Consider the following 20,668-nt stretch of genomic DNA (forward strand, 5'->3'; position numbering starts at 1 on the left):
CAGAGAATTGGTAGTGCATTGAGCCAGCTTTGAATCTGAGGTATCTTCTGCATGCTTGTCTGATTGGGACATGCAGGTATGCCTCTTTTAGATCTAAAGTCACAAGCCAAGACTTCTTGCCCAACATGGGCAGAAGCTGCTGTAGAGTCAACATTTTGAATTTTGGAATATCCAGATATGTGTTTAGAATAGATAGGCCCAGTATTGGTCTCCAGGCTTTGTCCTTTCTGGGTACCAAGAACAGTCTTGAATAGAATCCTTGTCCCTGCTCTTACTCTGGTACTCGTTGAATGGCCCTCATGTCCATGAGGGATGAGACTTGTTTTTGTGCCTCTGCCCATTGATGTTTTGGCAGGTCTGGCCAACCGTTTGCCCTTGGCAGGGTATGGAAGTGAAACTTGTAGCCTTGTGACACTATGTTTAAGACCCATTTGTCCTGCGTTATTATGTGACAATTTTGCTAGTTTTCCCCCTAAAGGTGCTGCCAGAAGATAAGTGCTTGGTGCAGGCAGGGGAAAGTCATTGGGACTGTTTCCTGAATGGCTGTGATTTGTCTCTAGGCGTCTGTATCTGCCCCTTTGGGGAAAGTCATTGGGACTGTTTCCTGTATGGCTGTGATTTGTCTCTAGGCGTCTGTATCTGCCCCTTTGTGGCCTGTCTGACACTGGAAAGGACCAATTCTTTGTAGGCCAGTGTCTGCTAAATCTTGGTGGCTGTACCTGTAAGAAATCCTTGACTGTTTGCATATATTTAGCTTTGTCCTCCATTTTCTTTAACACATCTTCTGCTTTAACACCAAACAAAGCATCATGCTGTAATGGAGCATCTAATAATTTTGCTTTAACATGATCAGGTAGATTTTGTTCCTTTAACCAAGCATGCCTCCTAATGACAGATCCCGTATCTGCGGCCCTGCAGGAGGCCTCCAGAGAATCAAAACCACATTGCAAAGTATGTTTTCCAACTTGTTCAGCTGCATGCAATAAATCTTGCATTTCTTTGTTTTCTGCACATTCAGAATTTATCAACATTTTCTGTTTAAGCAGTGGCATAATATATTGCTGATATTTGAGCATATGAAATTGACAATTTAAAGCCCTTATAGCCAAGGTAGCAGAAGTGTAAATCTTTTTCCCCATCTGTCCAGTGCCCTAGAATCCCTGTCAGAGGGAGTAGGGTTTTTTGCAGTGGAAGCCTTGACCCCTTTGGGACCCTGAGAGATAGTTTCTGGGTCAGCAGTAGGGTTTTTGAAAAGGAATTTATGGGAGTCAACCCTGTAGTACCTGTCCGGCTTAACAGGAACTGGAGGTAAGGAGTCAGGGGTCAGACTGGACTCTGAAAATACATCATCTACAATGTCTAACACAGGTGGAATAGCTAGGGGCCTGTGTTGAGGTAGTAAAAGGAAGTCTCTGAGCCTTTTCTTAGATTTTGAATAATCTTGGCTCTCCCAGTGGAAATGCTCCTTCATGGTATGTAAAGTTTCCCCAAAAGAATAATCCTCAGGAGGAGAGGCTGAAGGGATAGATTCTTCAACATCAGAATCCTCATAGAGAGGAAGAGAGTATTCCTGATCAGAAGAGGAATCAGATGAAATGGAAACCTGATCTGAAGATTCATATTCTGTCTCTTGCCTAGGCCTCTTATCAGGAGGGGAATGGGAACCCCTGATCAAAGTAATTAAGTCTTCGGCCATTTTGAGCATCTGTTTTTTAGGGATGGAGGTCTGTCCATGAGGCTGTTGTACTTGTTTCTTTGTCTTTAAAGGTGCTTTAGTCTTTGCCTTTGAAGCTGAATTCGTTTTAACATATACTTGAGTAGGTCTGAAAACACCCCTCAGAAGCCGATGCCTGCTCAGCGGCTCTGGACCCATCTGAGGGAATAATTTCCGAAGGTCCAATACCTTGAGCTTCCAGTGGCCTGGTTGACTCCACGTGGGTGTCGGTAGTGGCCTGCGAAGGCACCTCACTGAGAACCGGCGACTGGCTTAGAAGAAGCCTCATCATCGGTTTTGGACCTCGGATGCCTGTCCTTTTCTTTGCGCTTCCTGTGAATTCCGGTAGTCAGATGGCTATCTGACGACATTGTATAGTTAAATCTTCTGCCAAAATAGTGAAATGCAACATCGTACCGACGCTTAATAGTGCGTTGGTTAAATCTAGCACAAAACTGACAACTAGCAATGTCGTGGTCAGGGCCTAGGCAAGGGATACAGTAAGAATGAAAGTCCTTATGAGGTATTTGCTTCCCACAAGAAATAAAATTATTAAATTTTTCTGACATTGGTCTGGAGCAAGAAAAAAGTTTCCCCAACGGGGTACTTAGCTTTTAGTGAAGACGTCGGATCTGAAATTCGAACACAAAAATCTCAGGAGTCGGCCGACCGCCACTTGCGAACTGCTTTTGCTTCGGGCATTGCGCGGCAAGAAAGACTGCAGAAAATGGCATCGGCTGCATCTTTTATACCCCTGGCGCACTGACATCAGGGAACAGGTGACAGCAACCGACACCGGACCTAGACTTTGGAATTCAGGCCGACTGAGGGTAGCCTGCCAGCAGGATAACCCAATTGTAATGACTGCAACAGTGAAACACGAAGAACATCGTGATTATTATTGTAAGTATTGTGCTCAGTGGACTCCTTTTGGTGGAATGCCAAACAAAGGGAATCAAGGTTGTTTATTACAACATTTCACAAATCACACCTAGTTGGGAAAATGCTACACAAAATAGAACACAAGACAATTTTAGTTAAGCAAACAAAATGTATTTTTGAGAGCATAACACTTAACACAAATATATCGGGATGGTTAGCTAAACAAGGTCAGGCATACATAAAAGTGGAAGAAGAATCAAAGACTGATGTAAACATTTCAGTAAACAGCTCAGTTTCTATTAGATGTTGCACATTCCCCCCTGAAGATGTAACAAAGGGGAGAAGACAAGATATTAGATATAAAATATTGCTGTGTGCAGACAATTACACACAAAAAAATGAATAAAACGGGAAGAAAAGGGTATAACTCCTACCAATACTCTGTTTATTTGTACAAATAGCACAAACATACAAGGAAAAGGACCATGGGTCGGAATACTTACCATTCTGGGTAACAAACCAGTACTTCATATGGATCAAGTGGTAAAAATACCATCCACTTGTACTATGACAGGACAACAATACCAAAAAACAATATTGCACTTCAATATTATGTTTCCAAGTTTTAAACAAACAGGATGTAGACTTAAAAGAGCTTGGTATGACACACTTTTAGGGGGAGTAGGAGCATGATTGGGAACTCTAAATGATGTGGATGTTGAAATTTTACGAAATAAACTAAAACTAGCAGGACAAGACATATCACAAATTGTACATTTACAAGCACAATGGAATACTATTTGGTATGTACATAAACAAAATGTACGGTGTCAAAAGGGTTTTTTAAATAATTACAATGTATCATTAATTGACAGTTTGCATTTTGATACTAATATATATATATATATATATATATATATATACATATATATCTTTGTAGACTGGACAAAATGTACTTTACAGTCATTGTATGTTAAAATGCAACAAAATAAGTTACAAAGTTAATGTTAAAAAATGAGTACATGTGGTGACAACTATTCAACAGGTGGATCCTGTCCAGTAGCTGGATAAGACTGTTCACAGAACAGTCTCAGTGTGAACACAATTATTGCACTGGAAAAGTTATGTATTATAATGTAACAAAATAAACAGTGATGTATCAGTTTATGGTATTACCCATAATATTCTGGTCTACTTGTAACTATACTGAACTTTGTTTACCTCAACTTGAAGGAAATTACAAGATAAGGGTAACAAAATGCACATGTTAAAACATTGTACAGAAACTATGAATGGTTTAACATTCTCCTATTTATGAACTATGTTTTTTACAACATTCTGTTCAAATTTTAAAATGTTTGTTGAAGTGGCACCACAATTTGTATGTGTGGGTTTAAACAAACCAGTGTTAAAATACAAACACCCTTTGTAGGATGTATCAGTAATATCACGTATTTAACCTGGGAAAACAAAACCTATGTGTTTTCCACCAGTACTGAAGAAATGAAAAAGTTTTAATGAAAATATAAAATGATTCAATTTCCTAACATTACCTTGTCACTACACAAGTTAAAAGAAATAATACAGGACACAGACTATCTTAAAGATTACCTGGCTCATCGTAACCGCAACATATTACAGCATGAAGTAAATAGTGTAACAGTAAAAAAAAAAAAAAAAAAAAAAAAAATTAATAAAGTTGGCTGAAAAAAACTGAAGCTGACACTGCCCATAACTGGTGGATCATATTTACGGGGTGGTCCTCATCTGGAGCCAAACTATTAAATTGGCTAATACATTTGGTATTGGTAGTTTTAAGGGGTCATAATAATAATGACAGCTTGGAAATTGTTGTATATGCTGCAGGTTGCGAAAAGTTGCAATACCTAAGCAAGTCATGATTGTAAACATCAATAAAGTGGCAAATGCTGTAAATAGCAATGCTGATGAAACAAATGCAGTCTTTTTTTTAACAGAAGTTTAGTTTGTTTCCTAAAAAATATAAGAAGGGGGAACTGTAAGCGTAATATTAATGTGTTCCATTTAGTATGTTGCTAGCATGATTATTAATATAGAGCAAAATTAAATATAAAAAGAGTTAACTCAGAAGTAGTACAAATGCTGAAAAATAGTTTAATTAGATATTAGTATCTATGCATAAAGGAGTATGATATTGAGAAACAGAGTTTGTAAAAATAGCTATGTGCAGATGGTGGCTGGAAAATGATTAAACAAAATGTCACTGATATAAAACTATGTAAAATCAAGGACTGGATCATCAGCAAGATAATGCAAGAACACCAATTTTCCAGTTACTGCAGGAACACAGAATTTCCTAGGACCACTGAGTTTCCAAAGACCAAGGACAATCTTAAATTAGAAGAAAGACAAAGAGAGACTGTTATACATTAGACTTTGGGGAAAAAAAAAAACATTAGACTCTGTATAAATATGAGTGTGTAAAAATAAACTTTGGGAATTTGCTATAGAGAGCTGACAGCATTATTTTGCATGTAGTAGAACTAAAAATCCAATTGTAACAGTAAAGTTGTTAACTGAAGCAGTTAGTCTCTGTGTATTTATTGTACTTAGTAAAACATCATAACTATGTAGGTGATCACAGTAAATAGCTAAATACTGTGGTATGCATGTGTGCAAATGTAAGTAACAGCAAGAAACCAATAACAGGACAATATAATTTTTATAGGTTCATAGGTAGGTACTAGGCTAGCCAATAAAGTTCCCTGGCTAATGCCACCCAAAAAAGTTATTTTCCTGTGCCACTGTCGAGCAGAGACACAGAAGTGAGATTGTGCACAGAGGTGTATTTCCTTTTTCCCATCCACTCATCAAGATTTTTCTTGAAGAGTGCTAATGAAGAACTTTGCTTGACATAGATGGGTAGCCTGTTCCAGAGTATGGGAAGTCCCTGGGAAAGGAATCTATCCCTCCAGCATGACCTGTTATTGTGGTGACAAGGTTTAGGTCCCTAGAGCATGTAGCTTGGAGGGATTGGGATTTCTTTAGGTGTAGCATGTCCAACAGCTCTGGGTTTGACACAGCTTTATATGTTAGGCAGAGATCACCTCGGAGTAGGCGATATGCTACGGAGTAAAGCTGGAGTTTTTTGAGGCGGTCAGTGTAGGGCATTTGTTTGAGGCCAGTAATCCTCTTTGTGAGGTACTTCTGTGGCCTTTCCAGCTGCTGCAGATGTACATTCCAAAAGGGGCGTTGTTATAATGGGTCTAATGAGTGTCGAGTAGAGGGGCACAATGACCTCTTTTTTCCTGGATGAGAACCATTTTATGATGAGGTGTGCCACGTAGAAGGACTTCTTGACTACTGTGGCGATGTGACTATCAAAGGAGAGACTACTGTCCAAATGGGTCCCAAGGTCTCTTATCACACATTCGGTGTTAGGTATGGTGTTTTCAATTGGAACTGTTCATAATTCCCTGTACCTTGACTAAAGCCCCAGTTCCAGCTGAAGAAAAGCAACCCCAGTGTATGATACTGCCACCACCATGCTTCACCGTGGGGATGGTGTTCTTTTGGTGATGTGAAGTGTTGTTCTGCACCAAACGTAGCTTTTAGAATTGTGGGCAAAATGTTCAACCTTGGTCTCATAAGACCATAACACATTTTCCCAAATGCTTTTGGGAGACTTGATGTATTGTTTTGCAAATTTTAGCTGGGCCTGGATGTTTTTCTGTGTGAGAAAAGACTTCCGTCTTGTAGTAACCCTACCCCACAGCCCAGACATATGGAGAATATGGGAGATTCTTGTCACATGTAGTACACAATTAGTACTTGGCAGAAATTCCTGCAGCTCCTTCAGTGTTGCTGTAGATCTCTTGGCAGCCTCCCGCACAGTTTTCATCTTGTCTTTTCATCAATTTTGGAGGGATGTTCAGTTCTTTGCAACGTCACTGTTGTCCCATATTTCTCCACTTTTTGATGACTGTCTTCACTATGTTCCATGGTATATGCAGTGCTGTGGAATTTTTTTTGTACCCTTCTCCTGACTGATGCCTTTCAGTAATGTGATCCCTTTGATGCTTTGTAAGCTCTCTGTGAACCATGTTTTTTTGCTGCAGCAGGCAACTGAGTACATGTCAGGAAAATCCGACTAGGACAACTGAACTTTATTTGGGGTTAATCAGAGTCTCTTTAATTGATGGCAGGTGTGTACCCAAGAAGACTGAATGCTGTAATTAAAATCAAAAGGTGCTTCAACAAAGTATTAGTTTAAGGGTGTGCACAGTTATGCAACCAGCTTATTGTACATTTTTTATATTTTCCCCTAACAGATTTGTTTGCTTTTCAATTGAATTGTACAGGTTATAGGTCATATTAAACAGCGGTAGCGTTGTTACCTCACAGCAAGAGGTTCTCCTGTTCAATTCTCGGCTGGAGTGCCTTCTGTGTGGAGTCTGCATGTCCTCCCCGCGGTCGAGTGGCCTCCGAATGACATGGGTGAATGGGCGTGCCTTCGCTGAAGATTGGGTGTCGGGCTGGCAACCCGGCACCATAAAAAGTGACTGGCAATCACTAACCGGGAAAAGCCGAAAAGACAAACAAACAAACATAGGTCATATTAAAGGTGAGAAAAGTTTTGAAATTATTTATTGTGGTCTCATTTTTTATATCACAAAAAACCTGGCATTTTAACAGGGGTGTGTAAACTTTTTATATCCACTGTATTGGGAGAAAATAATTAGAGAGGGAAAGATAATAGAATGGAAAGATGCCAAGAATTAATTTGACCTGCAGGTTAGGGATTGCTTTCTCTATCAAGGATTAATATCAGAGTATAGGCAAAGAGAAAGAAATGGGGGGGGTCCTAAATGAAAGACCAGCACTGGCAGTGTTTTTAGCAGCATCTAGAACAGAAGCTGCCATTTAAAAAAAAGGAATAATTAGTAGAGCATATAAAATGCTGCATGATAACTGTAAGAATCAATCAGAGGAGATTAGAAAGGATTGGGACGAGAGACTGGATAAGCAATTCACAAAGAAACAATGGGCAGATATATGCATGTCTTCCAAATATACAACAAAATCTAGAAGATTTAGGATTTTTGCTTGGAAATATTTTTACATAGATATTTTTATACCCCAAGTAGACTCTACATAATTTTTCCTCAAGTAGATAGCAAATTTGGGAGGTGTGAAGGAGAAGAAAGAGGTTATTGGGAACATATTTTCTGGGAGTGCAGTGAGTTGGTGAACTTAAGGATTCCCGGCGGGATGCACTGTCGGATATGCTGGGTGGGCAGATTGGTGTGATGAGGGAGATGATTTTTCTGAGCTATGATACAGAATCGGAACTGCCTAGACATGGTAAGCCCTTGCTGTCTCCAATTATGGTGGCTGCCAAAAAAGCAATTACTAGAAAATGGAAATCGTAACCTAAACCAGCTATATTAGAAGTAGTGAATTAACAGAGATAAAACAACTGGAATTGAGATCTTTAGAAAAAAGCAGGAGCAGACTGCATAGGAAAAAAATGGGAACTGTGGGAACAATACATACAGGGGAGGAATGAGGTTTAAAGAAGGCAGGATTTAAATGAGGTATGTTATGTTAAGACTGAAAAAGATTGGGTAGATTATAAGTGATGTATAATACTTGCAACTGGGAGTGTGTCAGTATGGTTTGTGATGTAAAATGCTTGCAACTAGGACTGCATCGGTGTGGTTTGTTTTCATTTATATAAATGTATGATTACTTATGTTGTATGTGATGGTTTAATAATGATGTTTCTTGTTTAAAAAAAGGGGCAAGAAATGAATAATTTATGTAATGTTGCTTAGGTTATATGTTATATAGCAATATACATGAAGCATAGTATTTATTTAGTTTACATTTGTTGACCAGGAAAGTCTGACTGGATGCATGTCCATTTTCAGTGGACGCCCGGGGAGAAAAGCTCCAAAGTTAAATTTTAAGCAAAATGCAAGGTGTACACATAGACAGTACTAAACTTAACTTTGGCTAGTAACACAGCATTCAAGCATAATGCAAATTTACATAGATAGTAACAAACTTAACACTGACTAGTACCATAGCATTGAAGCTTAAGATTCAACATATTTACAGAGACTGACCACATCTTTTACAATTTTCGGTTGAGGCATTACATAATGGTGACCAGTGTTAGTAGGGGTTGCATTTTTTGCTTTATGCAGTTGAGTTGTGAGCAAGTTAGCCACAGTAGGGAGTATAGCAACAAAGAGAGCAAATATTAGACATAGTAGGGAGTATAGTAGCAGAAAAAGAGACAGCGATGGGAAATTGGATAACAGGTTAAGTAAGAAAAGCAGGAGGAGTAAGTAGCTAAGTATAAGGTAAGAGTAGATGTGCTTATGTAGAGGTATAATGTTTGTTAATTTTAAGTCGTTAATTATATAAATGTAAATGTGCTTAAATGATAATTTAATAAAGGTGTTTAAAAAAAAGGAAGAAAACTCATGCAGATACAGGGAAAATATGCAAATTCCACAGAAACAGTGAGTGGAGGTCAGAACTAAACCCCGGAGCAAGGCACTGTGACACACAGCCACATGATCTGAAAATTTCTAGAAAATTTAAGGGAAATAGAGGATGAAAGTTTTGTTTAATTGTTCCATATTTTTTTCTGTTTTTCTGTTACACTTATATTCTTTGTTTGTAATGGAGGCCCAAACAAAAAATCTGCTTTAAAGATGTATCATGGTGGCACTGTCTGACATCATTAGCAAAGGGTTGTGTCTAACAAACAGCAATTTTAAAAGGTGGCAAATCTAAAATTGGCATCAGTCATGTGATCATCACTAACATCATCACCACCCCCCTTTCCCCATTTTTGTTTTACATAGTATGACAGTCACATCAGCTGTCACCACTTCTTGATTCATTCCCACTCCCCTACCTTCTTCTAGAGTTGTGCTAGACTATCACAGGTCTTCTCTCATGCAAACCATCCATCCCTTTGCTAGGTGTCATCATTTCCTCTTGCCTTCTTCCTGTCCTTCCCCAAATCCTCTTCACCAAATCACCTTCCACTTTCCTGCACACGTTCCCAGACCACCATAATCTGTTCTCTTTGACCTTCTCTGCAGTTGGATCTACTTTTACTTTTGCTCCTATGTCTTCAGTTCTTCATCTGTTCCAGTGTGCATCTTGCCACCCATCTTAGGCACTTCATTTCCATCACCTCTAGCTTCCTCAACTGCTTTACTTTCACTGCCCAGGTTTCTGTACCATACATGAGTACTGGTCACACCACTGTTTTGTACACCTTACTTTTCAGCTTTTTTTGGCATTATTCTGTATGCACTACCTTTGACACTCTATGCCAGTTGGCTGCAGTCCCACTGATTCTAGCCTTGACATCTTCATTCAGAATTCTCTTCTCCTTAGCCACACTTCATAGATACATAAAGTTGCTAACCTGTGCTGCTGTTTTTACTTCCATCCTCAATTTTCAGCATCTTCTGATTTCCACACTTGCTGCCATGACAACTGGCATATCTGTACTCAGTTTCATCCCATCTGCCTTTAGTTTTGCACTCCATTCCTCTATCATTTGCTGAAGTTTCTGTTTATGGCAGCTTTGTTGAACTGTTCTCTCTGACCCATTTGCTAATGTAGTCCATCACCAGTACGAACTGTAGACACACTCTCACTGTGACCCCCTCTGTGACCCCAAAGCACTGCCTGACCTTGTCATTGGGTCTTGTACATGGCATCAAACCCCTTCTTCCCATTTTGTACTTGGGGTTGGGGTGTCACATCAACACTAACCATCACCTATAGCCAGTGTTCACACCATCAGGTGGCTAGCCCTGCTGCAGTCATTCTTCTTTATCACATAAACACGTGCATACTCACACCTTTGGTCACTGTAGAGTGACTGTTCAATCCACCTACTACATATTGTTTGTAATGTAAGAGAAAACAAACACTCACAAAAAAAAAAAAATATTCACAGAGAGGATATGCAGACTCTGCATAAAAGGCACCCCAGCTGAGAATAAAACTGGTGAAGCTATTACTGTGAAGTAACAATGCCACCCACTGTGCAACAGCTTGCACTAATTCACTAATTTTACTACTATTTCCAGGACTTCGAACCATTACAGGACTGAACAAAACAGCTTTCTTGGGACCCTGTCAGATGTTTTCTCAAAGTCAAGGAATGCCCAGTTGGACTTTATCTCATTTCTAACATCTTCTCCACTACCTGTCTCACTGAGAAAATTGGGTTGGTTGTGCTGCATCCTGATCTGAATTTGAACTGCCCCTCTCCCACCTTACTTTCTACTGCATAGTCATTTATCAATTACCCCATTCATGCAGAATGACAGCAGTTTGATATCTGTATACTGCCCACAGTTATGAATGCACCCTTTGTTCTTGTAAACAAGCACTAGAATGCTTACTTTCCAGTCATCTGGGATACGCCTCTCTCCATACTGCTGAGTAAAATCTGGAGCAATTTCTCACCCAAATCACTAAACATCTAGCTAATATCTGCCATTACCTCATCTGAACTTGCTGCTTTCCCGGACTTGATTTTCCTTAGTGCTGATCTTACTTCTTCTAGGGTGGCACTTCTTCCATTTTCACTGTAGGAGGTTTATAGGGCACTACAGCTTCTGTGGGAATTTCTTCATCGAGAAGCTGCTGGAAGCACTTCTTTCATTTGCCTTTGATATTCTATGGACTGGTGAGCAGGTTGCTGCTTGTCATATGACATCATTCATAAGGGATACCAGCTTCTTTGTATCTTTCTGTCTTTGCCTTGCAACCTGATAGTCTTTCTATGAGCCATTTGCTGAGTCACGTTCCAGAAGCTGGTACAGTGCCTCTGATGTCTTGTTCTCTGCTATTGTGACTGCTCTCTTAACCTCTTTGTTAGCCAACCAGTATTCCTTGTTAGCCTGGGTCATCTTTTCCATTACCCACATTTATTTGCACTTTTTTTCTTTTGATAACTTCCTGGACTACTGCATTCCACCACCAGCTTTCCTTATGTACCTTATTTCCATACCTGGCTCTGGCGGATATCTACTCTACAGCCATCACACATGCTGTTTTGAGATGATGTCATGCTTATTCATCTCCACCTACTCTCTCTCACTGTATTTTCTTTTTGCTCCACCTACTTTCTTTTCTTCTTGAGGTGTTACAGCCCTGAGTATTTTCTTAAGCTCTTGTGCTTTCACTCCAGTTGACTTCCAGGTCTTCAGCTGAGTCTCTGTTGATGATGGAGCCTTTTCTAACCACTGCATGCAGCTGACTGTAGCCATCAACGGCTTATGCTGTTGGACGACTGTTTCACTGGGGGTGACTGTGCAGTCACCAATTCATGCCAGTGCCCTTTCCTTACTAAGGGGAAGTCTACCTGAGTTGTATGTTGATCATTCTTAATGTGGTCTTGTGATTGTCTCGCTTGCTAAACCATGTGTTGGCCACCATCAAGTCATTTGCCAGACTGATGTCGAGAATGGCTTCTCTTCTGTTTCACTGGGGGTGACTGTGCAGTCACCAGTTCATGCCAGTGCCCTTTCCTTACTAAGGGGAAGTCTACCTGAGTTGTATGTCGATCATTCTTAATGTGGTCTTGTGATTGTCTCGCTTGCTAAACCATGTGTTGGCCACCATCAAGTCATTTGCCAGACTGACGTCGAGAATGGCCTCTTCTCTTTTTTCTTATTTATGCTGCTCCACTCATGTGGACCCAGGCATTCCACATACTGTATCTTGCTTTGTTTGCCCGATATAAGTATTCAGGTCTCCCATTATCAACAGCATCTCATGCTGGTCTGCTTCATCTAGTAGGTCTTGAACTACTGTATGAATACGCTCACTATGACAGCCCTGCTGTGAGGCACAGGCACAGATTATAAATACTACCCTAGCCTTACAATGGAATCTGTCGGCCATGAGTCTGTTACCAATTCGAGTGACATGCATCACTGTCGTCTGAAGGCTCTCTCTCAACACAATTCACACACCATTTCTAGTCTGTCCTCCTGAATAGGAGACTCTGGATCCCAAACCAAGTGGCTTTGTTGCACTTCTCTTCCCCCTCGTCTCCTGAATACACAGGATAATCAGCCTCCTCCTTACCATACTGTTATCTACTTCCAAGTTATGTCCAGCCAATGAACTATATTTAGTATAGCAACTTTTAGTTCATGTCTGTCAAGTTGAATAGTTTTATGTCCAATTTTTACTCAGAGCTAAACTGGACATTGGCTGACCAGCAGCTTATTTACCCAGAGCTGCTGGCTTTAAGGTGGGCACACATAATGGCTGACAGAGGCACCTTGGTAACTCCCACCATTAGCATGGCCTGCTGGTGTAGGTCTGAGTAGGCTGGGTCCTCAACCCATTTTTACTGGCAAATACCCATGCCTATTTTTAGACTGTTAGTCATGTGACAGAATCACCTTGAGAGAAGTTTTACACAGAGTGGCTGGCCCTGACATTGAGCACCATCTGTGATCTGTGTTCTCATATCTAGAGGATGCTGCACACCACAGTTGATGCCTGAAGTGGCTAGTTGATACAAAGCATCCCCCAGTAGGCACTGCCTAGAGTCTGTGTTGCTTGCCCATGACTATTCAAATTTTGATGAGTCTGAGATGAGACATCCAGGCTGGTTTTGAAAGGTGAGATGAACCTCACAGAGGGAGCACAAGACAGAATTGGAAAGATGTGATGCAGTCATCTTGAGTGGGAAGGACAGGGACAGACAGCCCATGTAGCAGATAAAGACCAATTGCTCTTTGGCTCTCCAAACCCAACCCATTTAATGTGAATGCCAGTACTGAAGGCAGTCTGTGTTAGTTTACATGTTTTAAATCTAATGGTCATATCAACGATACCTTAAGTCAACATCAGTCTTTTTTTTCAGTAATTTCCCTGGCACAGTACCATATCAGTCTGGTAATTAACAGTTCTAATTCTCAGGGTGTACAAAATTACATAAACTATCTTATAAAACCTAAAATTCTACTCTCTATACTTTTCTTTACTCCTGAAATACAGGCAAGTCAGTGACAACCAGCTTAGCCACAGGATATCTGTACAAGTATCTGCATTCCTCTTTGACTCTATAAGAAATGTCCATTTCCATACTGGAAGGACAACCAATTGACAGGGATTCCTCATTTGAGAATCTCTACAAAAGATCAAAGGGGAAGTAACTTATTTATAGCTTATGGGACATTTTGTGTAGCTGAAGTTGGAAAAAAGTCCCAACAGCAGCTTCTGCAAACTGAAAAAGAAAATTAAAGATACTACAATGGACATCTAGGAGCTATCTATAGTGAGACACTTTTTTACCTATTTTGAATTTACCATTGTCACTAACATTTTAAGATCCAATTTAAGCACTGTAGCAACCTGTCTCAGTGGAGGGGTGAGTGCATTAGCCAACAGTTAAAGGAAGAGTGGTCAGTAAATCAGACAGGAACATTTGGATCTCTGGCATACATGACAAGCACTCTATAAATTACACGGGGATAATTGTAAATAGTACATGCAACTGCAAAGAGTTTTAGGCCTAGGAATGAACAGTGAATCAGAAGAAACCCTTGTCTTTATGTAGCCTCTTATTTTATAGATGGGATTCACTGAATGAACAGAATCTTTGCATGCTCGCACGTATGTCCCACTACTAGAATGATCAGCTCAAGGACAAACATCAGTCCACATCTGAATCACCTACATTTTGGAATTCCTGCAGCAGTAATGATTCCTATGAAAAAAATCTGGATGCTTTACACTTGCGGAGTTTAAAATGGAGGTTTTATTCATGTAGGATTCTGTCAAGTACTGACATGCGAACAAGGCAATCTGCTATAGTACATTTGTTCATATACTTAAACATAAAATAAAACAATACCTGCAGTTATCACACACAGCCAGATCAAAGTGATTGCTAAGGTAAGAATCCATAAATTCTTTTCCACATTCCCCACAAATCAAGTAGTCAAATTCCATCACTGGACCTATAGTAAGAAAAAAGCAAACATCCATTCTTTTTTTTCTAATCAACCAACCACAAAAGCAATGGGTATTTCATGGGGACTATATCTTTAAGCATTTACAAGACAATTTCATACAAAAGAAGAGTATAAAACATTTTTTTTATTTGCAGAGTTACATTAGCCAACTACAATAATACAGTTGCATGTTACACCACCACAAACAGCATGCAGACATCTGCAATGTTGTTACATATCCATGGAAAATCCATCTGCAGCCTTCAAGGGGTGAGATGCATCACTGTAGCAGTGGCACATATCAAAATCATCTGAAAGCACCTCAGGGCTGCTATCACTTGGACTCACTGCCAACTGCTGTTGCACTCAGTTACTGCTCTTACTTTGGATTGGTAATCAACTGCTGCAGCAGTCTACACAGACAGACCACAATAAGGGAAATACTGTGTACTGTGTATGTACTAAGGTGGGAATGATGACCTTGAGCCAGTTCTGCTTGGACGGTAAAACCTTCCTGGACTACTAGCTCCTCTCTTACCATAAGGCACCATGTCTTACTGAACCCCCTCAAATTCTTCAACCAAGCACAATAACTTGTAAAAAGTTAAAGACTTCCTGCTAGCAGGAAGTTTACAGCAAGAGGATGAAACCAGTGAAATGGCTGGTTACTGCAGATAAATGTAAGTACCCATAACCATATTTGATACTGAAGAGGTTCACTTGTAAAAACAATGCAAGAGACAGTAACAAGGTAATCTTCATGGGTGGTCTACTTAAGGGAACATACCCCTGATCACCATGGTCTCAAATGGAAAACTGTGACCTGAAATATTGCCCAGTTTGTAATGCTTATCAAACAAGCAATTCAGGTGTAATATCCAGTGCTGACTACTTCTTCATAGTGTGCATGTATGTGTATCTCTCCCCTTCTCTATCTCTCTCTCTCTCTCTATATATATATATATATATATATATATATATATATATACACACACACACACACACATACAGATAAACACACACACACACACACACACACACACACACACACACACACACACACACACACACACACACACACACACACACACACACACAGTGTGCCATCTTTTTCTAAAAGTGTTTAGTGAAATACATTCCTTAACCATGGACAGAAGTGTGTTCTAAAGTCTGGAGAGCTACAACATAATGTAGCTATTTAAAACGATTCAATATCATAGTATCAAAACAGTCCCAAGCACTTCCACCTGTGTAAGCTTAATTTATAATCTTCACACCATGTAATTTATAATTTTTTTGTTAAAAGTTCAGAAAAAAAAAATCAGTGCCAAGTACTTCTCACTCTTTGGTTTACACGACTTCCAAGAAACTGAAAAGAACATTTCTGCAACAACATTTCCATTAAACAATAACATTTCGTTATGTGACCTTTGCACTTAAACACTTCCATCCATAACACTGTTACACATACTCAAACAGCCATATAAGAATTCTGACAAATAAGCTTTACCAGACTGCTTAAGAATAGAAAAGAACACAACATTCATCACCCTTTTTTTTTCTCACAGTGACTTGGACCACTTTTACCTGTGTGCAAAGCACCATTTTTTCCTAGCTTGCATTTGTAATTTTTTTTTTTAATCCTTTTGTTGACTGGGTTAGTCCCATTATGCTACTGGCCTTTTTTCAGGGTAGACCTGAGATAGTATTTATACTACTTGGGGAAATTTAGACAGGGCATTGGGGAACTTTCCCTAATCGTCTTTTTGTTGATGAGTGGGACCGCTGTTGCCATGGTGCTTCCTGTTTCCATTCTGGGCGCTTAGCTGGTGTAGATCATAGTATAAAATGTGTGCTGTGTCTTTAAGAGGTATGCAAGGCTGTACGTGCATGTATATCTATTCCACACGTGCAAATACCTAGTGCCATTTTGAAGGAGCAGCTAGAGAGTGAGCATGTAAGAACTTAGTCATTAGTTGTATACAAGTTATTTACGTTAAGAGTCAATAGTCAACAGTAATAATGTATTTGTATGAAATAAAGCTGCATGAACAAAACCCACAAAGACTCGTTTATTCGTGTCCTAAACATGAAAGTGACAGGTGGCTCGGAGAAGCAGGAGGCATACTGATATGGCATCAGAAACTGTTGCTGACAGTTTCATCTTTCTGGAAAATAATATTACACTTGAAGATAACACTGTAGACAAATCTTTGGTTATAAAGAAGTAAGTGATCGGAGAAGAGTGGAAGGCAACTGAAGTGGAAGTGAAGTCAATAGAAACTTCATATCAATAAAGGGAGGAAAAGGAGTATGCTAGACTTATATGGAAGGTGGTCGAGCCTTCCCAGCCTAATAAAATGCTTAACTTAAGCTTTCTGATGGAGCAGGGAAAAAAGTGAAGGCAATCGGACCTTCACAGGTTTCAGAATGTAGATTCCAGCAGGAACTTTTTGCTGAGGGGATTAAGGACAGCAATGCAGTTCTTATTACAACCCTCCAGTAAGGAGGGTTGCAGGATGATATTTTACAGGATTTGCTGGTGGCGAGTGATCCTGAGAATGGCAAGGACATTTCCTTGGGGGACATAATGGACAAAATACAAAACGAAGATTCAGAACTGGTACATAAGGATGTTATGAAGAAAAGTAAATCATACACAGATATGGTAAGGGAGAAGGGAAAGAAACTATTAGAAGGAAAATAGTCAAGAGTTTAAGCAGAGAAGACATTTCACAGTAAGGATCTACAGTAAAGAGGAAAGGGGACTGGAAAGATATGAGGTATGGGATAACAATTTCTCCATTGGGAACTAAACCTACATAGGTAAGAGCTTTTATTCATAAAAGTAGACAGACTTTTTGTGACAATATCTTTGAAAATGGACATGTAATCAAAAAATTTGGGGTAAATATGAAAAAAGAAAGACTGTGCTCCTTGGAACTTAGATGTGTTTAAAGCCTTTTACATGGAAACAGACAAAAAATACATATACAATTTAGGACTGAAGTTGAAAAAGAAGCTTTAAAAGACATTTAAATAAAGTATGTAAATAAATAATGGATATTTCCAAGGTGAATGATAACTGAGGTTTATGGACTGGGGGACGGGACTATAATATTATATTAAAAATGGAAACGTGAAAAAAATGTGCATATTACTAGTATTATGCATGTTGAAGGTTAAAAAGGAGTTGTGAAACATTGGGGTCAACTGAAACCTTTTTGTGTGGAAAGACAGATCATTTCATTACGAACTGTGTCAAAAGAAAATGTTACATTTACGGTGAAATAGGACATAATGCGAAAAAATGTAAAATGAAAACTTACAAATGTAGTAAGGTTAGTCATATGTGGACAGATTGTAAAGAAGGGCAGGATGGTGCTGAAAAAGGGGCAGAAGCAAGGAGAAGAGGAGGTTATAGGTGTAGATAAGAATAATAAGATAGAAATGAACCTCGAAGAATGAAGAACTGAATACTGAAGAAAGTTCTGAGATTAGTGATGAAGACGATATTAGTTAGAAGATAGTTAAAAGGTAAAATAATTCAATAAGTAAAATGGCAAGAGAGAGAAAAAAATCATAGGGATAGTATGGAAGAAAACAAAGAAAAGGGGTGAAGAGTTAATATTAATTTAATAGAATTTTTTGGAAAAAGAAGAGATAATTGTAGAATACTAGTTACAAATGTAAATAGTTTAAAAAGTACAGTAAGAAGATTAGACATAGAATGGTGGAAAGAATTAGACATGGACATAATAATACTAGAAGACATTAGACTATTAACAAAAGATAGGTTGCAAACAGAATTTTTATGGGGAAATTATAGTGTTTGGAATCTAGGTCACAATACTTGTTTAGGAATACGAATTCTGATTAAGAAGACAGTCAAAATTCTGGATATAATGTTAGTAATAATGGGAAGGAAGAATAACTATTATAGATATACGATGCAAAGAGAAGGTGCATAGAATAATTGTGTTCTGTGCAAATGATACAAAGAAAGAGAAAACATGTTTAATCAGATTATGAAATATGTGGCTATAAATAAGGAAATTATCACAGCAGGGGATTTTACTTGTGATTATAAAAAATGATGTAAAAAAAAAGTGATGGAAATTATGAGCTGTGGTAAATTGTGTATTTGGAATAACAGCAACTGGAGAATATATAGAACACTGACACATTATGTTCTGATATCTGAGGGACTGCAAAGTACAGAAGAAGGTATAATAGAAACAGTTTTTTTCCCCAGATCACATAGCTATTTGGATTGAGATAAAAGATAAACCAAAAAGTAAAAATAACCATTAAGGTGTTTGCAAAATATCCCAATTAACATCCAAACCAAAAAGTAAAAAAGTCACACAGACAAACCAATTAGTAAGAAAAATCTAGCCAAGCTAGAGCTTTCACTGTGTGATACCTTAAACCTTCTGTAACAGACGCCAATGAGATATATATATGGATGATCTCTTAAGGACATCAAGTGTTTCATCTATCTGACTTCAGGATGTCCATGATGTATAAGAAGGCTGAAACATGCATGTCCATAGCTTCTGGGATCTGGCTTTATTGGCCTGAATGTATCTACAAAGAAAAAGAAAAGGTAAAAAGTCATGGATAGTCTGAAGACAGATAGCTGAAACACTTTATGCCCTTAAGGGGTCATATGCATATATCCCATGGGCCTCTGTTACAGGAGGTTTAAGTTATCACACAGTGAAAACTCTAGCTTGGCTAGGTTTTTCTTGTAGGTTTTACTAATTAGTTTGTCTGTCACCTTTTACTTTTGGTTTGGATGTTAGTCACGATAATTTGCAACACCTTAATGGTTATGGACATCAGCTTGGTGTAAAGACCCTGTGTTTCTAAAGTATAGTAAAATAGTCCACTTATACTATGCTGAAGATTTCATAAGATGGCTGAAACATGCAAGTCCGTGGCTAGTGTGGTTTGGCTTTATTGGCCTGAATGAATCTCAAAAGACTTAAAAAAAATACTTAAAAAGAAGTCATGGATATTCTGAAGCCAGAGCTGACACACATGATACCCTTAAGGGGTCATTTGCATATATCCCATGGGCCTCTGTTACAGGAACTTTAAGTTATCACACACTGAAAACTCTAGGTTGGCTAGGTTGTTCTTGTAGAGATAAAAGATAAAGAAAATGTTATTAAGACAGGAAAATGTTTAAAAAAGGTTAAATGAGAAAGAATGGGAACGAAAAGGGGAAACAAGACAGCTAGAATTATGGGAGGATCATATTAGTAATAGACAATTTTATAAAGACTGGTCTGAATGCTTGGATGTCTTTCAAGAGAAAAAATGTTACACAGTGTGGCACAGAAATACATGGAAAGAAGTGAAGAAAAGGTAAAATAATAAAATTGAAGAGGCTTTTGGTAATTTAATAAAAAAAATTAATAAATATTTCATTAATAAAAAAAACGATGGGATAAATCAAGAAAAAATTAAGAATTTATTATTTAAGCAAAGATTTTCTTCAGGAAAAGAAAGAAGTTGTTGCTCTGTACTTAAATAAAATAATAGACGAAGAAAGTATAATGAGGGAATTGAAAGCTGAAAAGGGAGTGATACAGACAGATCAAAAACATTTTGAAAATAGTAGTGGATTACATGCAAGAAATGTCTGAATATAGGAGGAAGACAGGAGACATTATGGAATGTAACTTTTTAAGAACAAGATAATAAGGATTTGGAGATGAGGATAGTATTAGAGGAATTAGACATAGCATTAGAATCATGAGAGGTTACTACGCTAATGACCCTAGGACCCTTACAAGCCTAGCCAAGTACAACCCCTATTACCAAGAATATCAAAGTATTAAGCGGAACTAAGTCAACAAGTATTGCTCCTGTTCAGGAGGGATACAGGTGAAACTCCCTGGGTGAATTGCGTTTCCAATCTAATTATCCAAATTATGCTTAAATAGGGTCAGCAAGGGGCCCTTCTTCACCAGAATTGGAAGTTTGTTCCATAGGAAAGGTAACCTCTGTTAAACATATCTGTCCCTCCAGAAAGTCCTGTTGATGTCACATACTAGGT

At 38.7% G+C, this 20,668-nt stretch overlaps 1 protein-coding gene across 1 annotated transcript in view; it reads right to left on the reverse strand.

The window, feature by feature from the left end:
* XPA (XPA, DNA damage recognition and repair factor) overlaps positions 1–20,668 on the reverse strand; it is a 321,718-nt gene that overhangs the window by 149,257 nt on the left and 151,793 nt on the right. Inside the window, exon 4 of the mRNA XM_044061000.1 lies at positions 14,499–14,604. Within this exon, the coding sequence (XP_043916935.1) occupies positions 14,499–14,604 (106 nt within the window). The remainder of the gene's footprint in view (positions 1–14,498; positions 14,605–20,668) is intronic.

This window comes from Protopterus annectens, chromosome 2.part0 (genome assembly GCF_019279795.1).
Source record: "Protopterus annectens isolate FY-2018-M chromosome 2.part0, PAN1.0, whole genome shotgun sequence".
Lineage (NCBI taxonomy): Eukaryota > Metazoa > Chordata > Ceratodontiformes > Protopteridae > Protopterus > Protopterus annectens.